Source organism: Nansenia antarctica (genome assembly GCF_963989245.1).
Source record: "Nansenia antarctica genome assembly, contig: SCAFFOLD_555, whole genome shotgun sequence".
NCBI classification, from domain to species: domain Eukaryota; kingdom Metazoa; phylum Chordata; class Actinopteri; order Argentiniformes; family Microstomatidae; genus Nansenia; species Nansenia antarctica.
In genome coordinates this window covers 15,194-27,335 of record NW_027663348.1, presented here as the reverse complement: position 1 = coordinate 27,335, position 12,142 = coordinate 15,194, and the positions used below count along the sequence as shown (strand labels likewise).

At 48.8% G+C, this 12,142-nt stretch overlaps 1 protein-coding gene across 1 annotated transcript; it reads left to right on the top strand.

The window, feature by feature from the left end:
• Positions 1-789: 789 nt before the first annotated feature.
• LOC308175130 (AF4/FMR2 family member 4-like) lies at positions 790-8,058 on the top strand (the record flags this gene model as incomplete). The annotated part of the gene is made up of 10 exons (XM_080550850.1): positions 790-875; positions 2,111-2,369; positions 3,074-3,171; positions 4,339-4,402; positions 5,099-5,235; positions 5,518-5,589; positions 6,035-6,128; positions 6,388-6,422; positions 6,743-6,963; positions 7,881-8,058. Coding segments are annotated over 10 exons (1,194 nt in total), but the record flags the coding sequence as incomplete, so codon positions are not given.
• Positions 8,059-12,142: the final 4,084 nt, after the last annotated feature.

The window sequence follows — 12,142 nt, the reverse complement described above, 5'->3', positions numbered from 1 at the left end:
TGACTGTCCACACTGAGTTTAGGTGACTCTGTCCACACTGAGTTTAGGTGACTGTCTGTCCACACTGAGTTTAGGTGACGCTGTCCACACTGAGTTTAGGTGACTGTCTGTCCACACTGAGTTTAGCAGTGTTAGGAGAGTAAAGTTAGGCAGATATCTCAATTTGGCAAAAATATGACTTGGGCAATTATGCTATGAGTCTAACGATATGTGACAGCTGCTGCTGGTGAAAGGGGGGGGATGTTTCGCAATTGTCATTTCACACAAATGATAAAAAAAAGCTTTTTTACGAAAAATGTGTTTTCAATTTTTCTTTCATATTACGAAAGTTGAAGTGTTGAAGTGTCCACTCGATATGAAAGCAAGGACTGTGTGAGATCATGTAGTTATGTGTCTGTCTTAAGCATGTCGATGTTTTATTAGCATGTTGTGTGATGTGCTAAAACACGCAGTTGAGATGAGATGTTCGTGGCGAAGTTGTTTTTAGCGCTAGTTTGAGGTGAACCAACCGACATTCAAATACGCATCGAATCTCCTTCAACTATTTCAATAAGTGATTGAAATGTATGACACATCATTTGAAAGCTTTACAATCTGCACTTTCATAGTAAAAAAAACCCGGAATAATAATGACATTGGACTAGTTCTCTGTCCCCCCTGCTCCAGCTGCTGTGACAGGGTAAAAAAAAACAACAAGGGCCCTGTGTGTCTTTCTCAATTCCTTTAGGTATGCCGTCTACTCACAGCCAATCTGTCCTTCAATGTGTTTTTCTGTTCCTTTCCTCTCAGAATGACGACGACAGCGCCAAGACGGACAGCAAGAAGTCCAGACTAGAGGACAAGTCCTCCTCCCATCACAAGAACAGCAGCAAAGAGTGAGTCTGAAGGCCAATGCACACAGCGTGCGATTTCTGTTGCGCGTCAACATTCCATTTTGAAGTTTGAATGGAAGTCTATGAGAACATCGCATTTCAACACACACGGCCCCGATTTTAATCGCACGGCGAAAATTCGATTCCATTCATTTTGAATGGGACAAAGCACACGGCGTGCGAGTTTTGTCGCACTGCTTTGTCCCATTCAAAATGAATGGAATCGAATTTTCGCCGTGCGATTAAAATCGGGGCCGTGTGTGTTGAGATGCGATGTTCTCATAGACTTCCATTCAAACTTCAAAATGGAATGTTGACGCGCAACAGAAATCGCACGCTGTGTGCAGAGCCCTTTAGTCTTCTCAAGACCAAACGTCACACATTCTCCCATTTCTGTGTGTGTGTGTGTGTGTGTGGGGTGGGGTGGGGGGGAGGTGTGTGTGTACTGAACTCCATCCATCCACTTCCACACCCCAAACATCAGTACAGGACACCCCATCCTCCCTCAACCCCATTGACAGTACGGATGGGTGAGAGAGAGAGAGAGAGGAGGGATGACATGCAGGATATGTCGACGGCCGGAATCGAACCAGGGACCTTGCGATGACACGGCACGCACCTTTGTGTGCTACGCCACTCACGCGCTGACCTCTAACAGCTCTGGACATTTAAACATATATATTTTATGATTCTATCTGCAATGGGGCGGCTGTGGCGCAGGAGGTAGAGCCGGCGTGTAATGATCGCAAGGTCGGCAGATCGGCGGTTCGATTCCCCAGCTGGCCACGTGTCGAAGTGTCCTTGGGCAAGACACTGAACCCCAAATTGCTCCCAGTGAGCGGGCCGGCCGGCGCCTTGCATGGGTAGCTTGCCGCCATTGGTGTGTGAATGTGTGTGTGAAATGGGTGAATGAGAGGCCGTTGTAAAGCGCTTTGGAATAAGGCGCTATATAAGTGCAGTCTGTTTACCATTTGCAATGTTGTGAAAAACTAAACTTGGCCTCTCTCTCTGTCTCTCTCTGTCTCTCTCTCTCTCTCTCTCCTCTCTCTCTCTCTGTGTCTCTCTGTCTCTCTCTGTCTCTCTCTCTCTCTCTCTCCCTCCCTCCCTCCCTCCCTCCCCCTCTCTCTCTCTCTCTCCTCTCTCTTCCCTCCCTCCCTCCCCCCCTCTCTCTCTCTCCCCCTCCCTCTCCCCCCTCTCCCCCCCCCTCTCTCTCCCCCCCACCCCCCGCCCCCCCCCAGGTCTAAGAGGGCGGCCCAGGAGAAGAAGGAGAAGGAGGAGCCCGCCCCCTCCCCCTCCATCCCGGGCCTGCAGCGGACCCCCAAGGCGGAGCACCAGAGCACCAGGAAGCGGACGGTCAGCCAGTCGTCGACCTCCCTGTCCAGCGGAGCCAGCAGCGGCAAGGAGGGGGGCGGCGGGGGGGGCCACAGCACCAAGGGGGGCTCCGCCTCCAAACACAGGAAGGGGGAGGACAAGCAGGGCCGCAGCAAGGAGGGCAAGGTGGGTGGTGTGTGAGTGTGTGGGGGGGGGGAGGGGGGTGTGTGTGTATGTATGTGTGTGTGTCTGTGTGTGTGTGTGTCTGTGTGTGTGTGTGTGTGTGTGTGTGCACCACTTTTGAACTCCATCCATCCACTTCCACGCCCCCAAACATCAGTACAGGACACCACCTTCCCCTCCCTCCCTACCGTCCCCCTCCTCCTTCCCCCCTCCTCCCTCCCCATCCTCCCCCTCCTCCCTCCCCATCCTCCCCCTCCCTCCTCCCCCTCCTCCCTCCCCATCCTCCCTCCCTACCCGACTCCTGCGTGTCTATAGAAACCAAGAGCTGTCTGACATATAAACGTCCTCTCTCTCTTCCTTTCTTCCTCCTCTCTACCTCCTCTCTTCCTCTTCTTCCTCCTCTCTCTCTCCTCTCTCTCTCCTCTCTACCTCCTCTCTTTCCTCCTCTCTTCCTCTTCTTCCTCCTCTCTCTCTCCTCTCTTCCTCCTCTCTTCCTCCTCCTCTCTCCCTCCTCTTTTCCTCCTCTCTTCCCCCTCTCTTCCCCCTCTCTTCCTCCTCTCTTCCTCCCCTCTTCCTCCTCTCTCTTCCCTCTACCTCCCCTCTTCCTCTCTCCCTCCCCTCTCCCTCCCTTCTCCCTCCCCTCTCCCTCCTCTCTTCCTCTTCCTCCTCTCTCTCCCTCCTCTCCTCCTCCCTCTCTCTCTCTACAGGAGAAGACCTCTAAGGGTTCAGAGAACCAGCTGGCCGTGCCTCCTCTCTCCTCTGACGGCTCCAAGTCCCAGAGATCCAAGCTGCTGTTTGAGGACAGGTAAGAGGAGACGCTTCCACTGTGGATGAACCCCTCCTTAAGCACGGCACCCACCCACGCACGCAGGGAGGGGGGCTGGGGGTGGGGGGGGGGTGTAAGGTTGCCTTTGAGCTCCCTGGGATGAAAGGGGGGGCAGGGGCGGGGGTGGGGGCGGGGGGGGGGAGGAAGGGTCAGTGGATGTGTCCCCTGGTAAAGCCAGGATGATGGATACGTTACCGTTTCGGGGGTGGGGGTGGAGGGGGGTTGTGCTCTCCTGTTGCTGTGGCGACAGGAAGGAGCCTGTCATATACGTGCCTCTCGCACTTCTGAGTGTCAGTTTGTTAGGTTTTTTTTGGGGCGGGGTTGGTGGTTTCAGAGGAGTTAGACAGTTTTTAGAAGCTTTAGAACTTACGAGTGCAGCATCGGTACAAGTGTGTCGTCTAAGTGTGTCGTATAAGTGTGTTGTTGAGGACCAGTTTGACATTTAAGAGCTCTTTATTCACCAGTAATCTGGTCAGCGTCAAATACTGACTGTACAACATTCAGGCTTCAAGTTTATGGTTACAACATCCCGTCATACAAGTATAAACTAGTATTAACAGAGTCCAACTCTTTGGGCTTCAGTTCCTCAACAACCACAAGACAAATAATGAAGTGGTGGTCGTTTATGAGACAAGTGAGACAATTGTTTCTGCCCCCCCCCAATAAAAACGGTAATCCACATGTTGGCACCGTTCAGAGCATTGTTACAGCTCCAGATGTCTATGATGGATGTCTATAAAAACAATTTATGTGAGACTCTCTCGTTGTGTGGAAATACAGGAAATGGACGCAATAGCTGGAGTCTTGAACCTGTAGGCCACATGTTGTTAGGATAGTGCCTGATGTGTGGTTTATAGATGCCTTATGAATGGTCTATAGATGCTCTATGTATGGTTTATAGATGCAATACAATAATGAATCAATAATGGACGAATGAAACGTGTGTTTCAGGGGAGGCTAGTAAGTTGTTGGTTAGTGGGAGAGTTGTTGACAGTTAGTTGATAGTTAGTAGGAGAGTTGTTGACAGAGAGTTGATAGTTAGTAGGAGAGTTGTTGACAGAGAGTTGAAATGATGAATCGCTGAATCAGTAATGGATGAGTCAGTAATCGCTGAGTCAGTAATGGATGAATCCTTGTGTGTTCCAGGGTCCACTCTGCTGACCACTACCTGCAAGAGGCCAAGAAGCTGAAGCACAACGCAGACGCCCTGGTAAGACCTGCTGTGTGTGTGTGTGTGTGTGTGTGTGTGTGTGTGAGTGTGAGAGACGTATATCATCCATCTTTCTCCCTCTGTCGTGCTTCGGTTCATTTAGACGTCTTCCACTCAGGAGTGGAAAAAGCGTCTTGACAGTTTAATCAGCTTCATTGTTCTAGGCTTTTGTCTACGTGTCCCTCCCTCCTTCCCTCCCTCCCTCCCTCCCTCCCTCCCTCCCTCCCTGCTGACGGTGGTGCTGTCAGGTACCTGAGACAGGGCAGCCCTCCCTCACACACACCTGGCCTGAATAATTCACATGCTGGTGATCAGTAGACACCTGAGCGTGTCTGACTCTCTGCAGTCTCTCACGGGAGGAGGGGGGAGGAGGAAGGAGGGGGGAGGAGGAAGGAGGGAGAGGAGGGAGGAGGGAGGAGGGAGGAGGGAGGAAAGCTTCTCTCCGGCCGCTGACATCAGTATCGATTTGGCGTGTGAAGCGGCGTAAGGCGTAAGGCGCATGCCATGTCATCGCATACTCTCTGGCCATCGACATATCCTGCATGTCTCCCTCACCCTCTCCCTCTCCCTCACCCTCTCCCTCACCCTCTCCCTCTTCCTCCCCCTCTCCCTCACCCTCTCGTGGGATTCGAACTCACGACCTTCCGATTATCAATGTGTGTGTGTGTGTGTGTGTGTGTGTGTGTGTGTGTTTAGTTAGACAGGTTTGAGAAGGCGGTGTACTACCTGGACGCGGTGGTGTCGTTCATCGAGTGCGGCAACGCCCTGGAGAAGAGCGCCCAGGAGGCCAAGTCCCCCTTCCCCATGTACGCTGAGACTGTGGAGCTCATCAAGTAAGAACACACACACACACACACGCACACACACACACACACACACACACACACACACACACTAGGGATGCAACGATACCACTTTTTTTCAGACCAAGTACAAGTACTTACATTTGGGTACTTGCACACAGGCATACACCCACACACACACACATACCAGGGGCGGTAACGTAATGGTAACATAATTATGTTAGATTATAGTTCGTGCCAGGAACTTTCCCTAATTGTGGTTGTCAGAGTGTTATTAACGTCTGTGTGTGTGTGTGTGTGTTCGTGTTCCAGGTACACTATGAAGTTAAAGAGCTACATGGCACCAGATGCTACATCAGCAGACAAGAGGCTAGCTGTGCTGTGGTACGTACCCTGCCTTGACTCAGTGCCCAGCAACTCTGTGTGTGTGTGTGTGTGTGTGTCTCTGTCTGTGGGTGTATGTGTGTGTGTGTGTATGCATGTGTCTGTGTCTCTGTGTTTGTCTGTCTGTCTGTGTATGCGTGTACATTCATGCACCTGTGTGTGAGTGTGCGTGTGTCTGTCTGTCTGTGTGTGTATGTGTGTGTGTGTGTATGCATGTGTCTGTGTCTCTGTGTTTGTCTGTCTGTCTGTGTATGCGTGTACATTCATGCACCTGTGTGTGAGTGTGTGTGTGTGTGTGTGTGTGTGTGTGTGTGTGTGTGGCGGCGGGGGCTAACCCTTGGTGCCATTCCTCTGTGAGTCACAGTTAACGTTCCACTCTCCTCCCCCTCTCCTCCTCCCCCTCTCCTCCTCCCCTCTCCTCCCCCCCCCCCCCCCCCCCCTACAGCCTGAGGTGCCAGTCCCTCCTCTACCTGCGTCTGTTCAAGCTCAGGAAAGAGAGCGCCCTGAAGTACTCTAAAACACTCACGGAGCACCTCAAGGTAACACACACACACACACACACACACACACACACACGCTCTCTGCACCATCAGGGATGTTCTCTACCATGACATGTTGATGTGGGTGTCGATCATCGACCATAATGGATGGTGTTGATCGACCATAGTGGTTGTTTTTAATCGACCATAGTGGTTGTTTTTGATCGACCATAGTGGTTGTTTTTGATCGACCATAATGACCGTGTTTACAGTACATTGAGTTTTTAAACCGTTGCCTCGCAAATTTTTGTGTTTTCAGAATTCCTTGAACACCCAAGCTCCCTCTCCTGGAAAGTAAGATATTCTCCTCACTTAACGTTTGTTTGTTTTCTGCAATATTTACCTTTTACCTGCCACTCCTTTGTGGAACTTAGCCTGTGGAACTATTTATCCAACAGAAAAGTAACATCTCTCTCCTCTCTCCCTTTCTCTCACTCCTTTCCCTCTCCTCCCTCCTCTCCCCTCCCTCTCCCTCCCTCCCTCCCTCCTCCTCTCCCTCCCTCCACCCTCCCTCTCTCCCCCTCCCTCACACCCTCCCTCCTCTCCCTCCCTCCTCCCTCCCTCCCTCCCTCCCTCCCTCCCTCCCTCCCTTCCCTTCCCTCCCTCCCCCACAGTAAAGCGGCGGGCATGCCCTCGCCCGTGTCTCCCAAGCTGTCGCCAGGCAACGCCGGGAGCTACTCGTCGTCGGGGACGACCAACGCCAGCGGCAGCTCCTCCGTCACCATCCCCCAGCGGATCCACCAGATGGCGGCCAGCTACGTCCAGGTCACCTCCAACTTCCTGTACGCCACGGAGGTCTGGGACCAATCAGAGCAGCTGGCCAAGGAGCAGAAAGGTATCAGACGTAAGCTGCAAAAACTCTTGATTTTTACTCGTTTCTCTCTCTTTCTTTCTTTGTCTCTCTCTGTCTCTGTCTCTCTCTCTCTCTCTCTCTCTCTCTCGCTCTCTGTCTCTCTCTCTGTCTCTCTCTCTCTCTCTGTCTCTCTCTCTCTCTCTCTCTCTGACACACAATGTGTACGGGGTAGTGGTGGTCTAGTGGATAGTGAGTTGGACTTGTGATCGGAAGATTGTGAGTTCAAATCCCGCCTGAAATCACACCACTACTAGTGTGCCCTTGAGTAAGGCACTTAGCCCTCAGTTACTCCAGGGGGAATGTCCCTGTAATTCGTAATTGTAAGTCGCTTTGGATTAAAAGCGTCTGCTAAATGGCAAAATTATTAATTATTACAATGGATACACACAAACCTCAGCTCAGTGTCGGTCGGTTTTGACACTAGAACAGCCGTCGAGCTGCTACTTACACACACAAAGACCACTAGTTGGCGCCTCCTTGTAAATCAGCCTGCCTCCTACACAGAAAAACTGCAAAATAGCTTTATACTACCTTATCCTGATGTGATTTTGAAAATGTAAGGATACTGGGTGGTAGAACGCACATATCTAGGAAAAGTCATGAAAGGACGGTCCTGAAATTTGATCGAGTGCAAAGATATATAATGACAGAAATCAGTTCTGATGGCATCTGTCTCTCTCCTCCTCTCCCTCTCTCTCTCTCTCTCCCCCTCCCTCTCCCCCTCTCTCCCCCTCTCTCTCTCTCTCCCCCTCTCCCTCTCCCTCTCTCTCTCCCTCTCCCTCCCCCTCTCCCCCTCTCCCTCTCTCTCCCCCACTCCCTCTCCCTCTCTCTCCCTCTCTCTCCCTCTCCCTCTCTCTCCCTCTCCCTCTCCCCCTCCCCCTCTTTCTCCCCCTCCCCAGAGTTCTTCGTGGAGCTGGACAAGGTGATGGGTCCGCTGATCTTCAACACGAGCAGCATGACGGAGCTGGTGCGCTTCACACGGCAGGGTCTGCATTGGCTGCGGCAGGACGCCAAGCTCATTCCTTAGGAGGAGGAGGAGGACACACACACACACACACACACACACACACACACACACACAGACACACACACCGTCCATTGCTGGCGCACACACAGGATGAACTAAATCTGCCTCAGACATATCTCGAACACTGTGTCTCTTTCTACACCAGCTTGCCAAAAAACACTTGAGAGAGCCCGATCCGAAAAAGCGTTTTGTTTTTTAAACGCAGGACTTAAAACGGACTTAAACGGACTTAAACAGACTTAAACGGAGAAGGCCTCTACGCGAAACCGCCGCCGCAGGGGGGGAGGATACCAATCGCACAGACTCTACCTGTACCGAACATTTACTACTACAGCTATATCCACTAGCAGCATTCTCTCTCCTCTCCTCTTCACTCATATCTACCGGGATCGTGTTAAAAGGAAGCCATGTTTCGATTTGGCATCAAGCCTTTTTGCTGAATTTTCTTCTTCTTTTTTTTTTGGGGGACGAAAAACACTAAGAAAACAGTTTTTTTGTTTTTTCTCGTAGGCTACATTAAGCACGTCATCGACACACAATTCGGCTTTTTAACGATTTTTAGATGATTAGTCTTTGTTTTTTTTGTTTACCAAAGTACCTCCCTTCAAATACCAAAGGTGCTTTAAAAACTAAGATTTTTCTCTTATCTTTTTCGTGCCTTGTTGTATTTCTGCTCTACAAGTGGTAACTTAGTAGAAGATTATACCGTCATACGGCTCTGGTGACGCTGTGGAGAGATGTAACATTTTGGCTGTGGCTGAAGTTAGCCATTTCAGGCTTTCACCAACCAACTGACAGTTGGGAACAGTGGCGGATACTGGCTGCGGAACGTTGGGTGGTGGAGGGCCCTGTCCCTAGCAACCCTGTCCCTAGCAACCAGCCACTACGTAAACAAGGCCCTACACAAGGCCCTACAAGGCCTCAGTTGGAGGTAGACATCAGAGGATAAGGAAAGGAACGAGGTAACAGTGTTTTGATACCGTTCCTCATTCCCTTCCATCCATGACAGCGAGCCCGTCCTCCGATGTCTACCTCCGCCAGCCTCCCCCTGCCACACCTCCCAGACACGTGCGTTCTGTCGGTCTGAAGGATTGGGACACACGTTATAAGCCGAAAGGGTACTAGCTTAACCCTAGCCCTCTGATTGGCTTAATGGAAACGTCGGTCGTTTTAAGCCTTTCTATCTGTGTCCCAATTCTTTCTTTCTGCAGTCTGCAACTTTCTTAAGGCCTGAGGGAGTACGGCAGGGGGGGGGGAGGCTTGGGGAGGTGGGAATCCGAGGACGGGCTCATTTTGTTATCCTCTGATTTCTACCTCCACCAGCCTCCGCTGGGGTAGGGGGGTCTAGGGGGTGCATCTGGGTGGGGCCTGTGTGGAGTGAGTGGCAGCTCGGTCTGCCTGACAAGTAACCTTGGTAACCAGGTGGCCAGGTGTCATCGGAGAGAGATGGGATGGGGGGTGTCACCTGATCACACCTGGGGTCACCCTGGGGTCACCTGATCACACCTGGGGTCACCTGATCACACCTGACGTGAGGAGTTACTTTTCGAAGGGACGTATCATCATCATCGCTCTGAAGCGCGCCACAAGACATTCTGTTCTCTTGTCAACGAGTTCTTCCTATGAAATCAAATTTTTCGTACCGTAGCTGCTTTTTGAGTTTTCTTTTAATTTAATTGACTCTTTTTTTTTTTTCCCCACTTCGTGATTCATTTCCCTGAGAGTGTTGGTGTGTAAACACTGTGTTATCGGTGCGTAGCGGGAGGGTGTCCCACAGGGTGTGGTGTTGTTAGCATTGCAAATCTTAGGCTAATCCTTGAACACAATGCAATTATTGGTCTCGTTTCTGCTAAAGAAATTGCCCCCGCCCACCCACCCCACCCCACCCTCGCGAAAGCCAATAGTCGGTTCAGCCAGAAAGAAAGAAAGAAAAGAAGGAAGGAAAGGGTATAAATGCACTCGCATCTTGAGAAACTACAAATTCACTAAGTTCTAAACTGTAGCACACGTTGGTATTAGTGATGGGGGGGCCGTAGGTAGATTGTGTTGTTGTAAGCACAGAGGGGGGGGGGGGCGTTGTTGTAATGGTCACCTACGACCACAGGGTGGCGCTGTTCTGGTCGGCCAATATAGATTTTATTTATGTACCAAGCAGTTGTTCTGTCAAAGTTCTTACTTAAACGTCAGATTAAATAGGGTAATACTTACAGGGTTTTAAAGAGCTTATTGAAATGCAAAGTATTTCTATTGTTATATGAAATTGTCATATTTAAATGTTTAAAAAGTCGTTTATTGGTTCTCCTTATACATTAGCATAATAGTGATCTCGATATTTCATTACAAAAAAAAAAGAAAAAACTATTAAATAAATATCTCACCTAATGGTCTCTATATTTATGGTACAGGAGGTTAGACAAGATATAACCCATCCAGTGACTGTAGCCTGCAAGACTATAGTGGTTAACCTGTTAATCACTTAGCCTGTTAGCCTGCTAGCCTATAGTAATTAACTGCCCTGATGCTTAAACGTGTTCTTCTTAGTGTAGAGGAGGGTGTGGAGGACCCTGTCCATTTACATTAGGTTGTTATGTATTAGTAGTATTGCAATCGAGGCAAAAATATGGACAAAGTGATTGAGAGCAGAGACGGGGAGTTGATCCGGAAAGGTCCGTGACACCCAGAGATTAGGCTGCCGCGCAGGGCAGAGGGTTTAAGATGTGACAACAAAGGAGGACTTCCTTGTTAGCCAACGTAACAGTATATCGCCTACACATGCTGGAAACACTAGTACCTTTCTCTTTCTCCATTGGCTCCCAGCTCTTTCTTTTTGGGGAAAACTGTTATTTCCCCCTGAGAGGAGGGGGAGGACGTCTTTTAAAACTATGCAGGATTTTTATTTTTCTTCTTCTTCTTCTCTCTAAATCAACCTGTGAAAAAAGAAATCCTTGTTTTTTTTCCCTTCAGTTTTCCACTCTTTGTCTTTAATTGCTGGTCGGTCAGTGTCAAAGAATCCAGTTTTGTCCTGACACCAATGTCCAATGCCTTTAGCTTTTGCAAATCATGTCTGTGTACTGGTTAAGTATCTGTATATATCGTTCTTGTTTTTATATCCACACACAGATGGCGCTGTTGAAGCCATTTTCTACCTTTTAGCTGGAGGCCACTTTTCTGGTAGATGTCCCTCTGGGCGTGCCGTACGTTAGCGTACAGCACGCCCTCGCTAATGTCTTCATACACTGGTACACTTTTTACGTACAGGTTCGAGGCTTGTGTTCCATGATAGGCAGATGTATAAAATAGGATTTAGGATGGTTTTAACAGTTCTCTTGAGGCTCGTTCACTCACTTTTTATTTATTTTTCTGCCCCTTTTTTTGTTTCTCGTTGAACTTCTTTTTTATTTTTTATTATTTGTTTATTTTTTTGCCTTTTTACTGAATATCATTTAATGGGTTTGGAGTATATTATTGTATGGGTTGTTCATAATGAGATTTCAGTGTAATTAGGCGTTTTTCATTAATTATAACTTGAATAAATCCAGGGTAAGATGACATTTTCTGACATCCAATAGAAAGAAGTAACACTTGCATGTTTCTATTTAAATACCAATTATGTATAAATTGTATATAAAACGTTTCTTTTAGGGTGAATTTCTACTACAGGTTAACATTTGTAATGAAATTAAAAGTTGTAAATACAATGTGAGATATTATATGCACAGTTTTTTTTTTCTCTGAGCTTTTTTTTTCCTTCCAAAATGTTAAGAGAGACACTTCAAGTCTCTGGACACTGTATATCGATATGTTCATCACTCGCTTGTTACTGTGTTTCATACCTTGTCTCCTGGCTTCACGACTTGTCTGTCATTATCATTGTCGCCATCATCGTCATCATCGTCATCATCATCATCATCACCTTTTGTCTTTAGAACAAGTGCTAATATCGTCATCTCCGTATCTGATATGGAGACATATTAAAATCATCCGATGTATATTGTTGATCTGACTGATTGGGTGTGTCTGTATGGGAGGTGTGGGCACACAGTCGATCATAATAAAAAAACATCTCAGTTTTTAAAACCATGTGAGAAATCTCTCTCTCTCTCTCTCTATCCCTTTTGGAAAAGTTGACTCCGG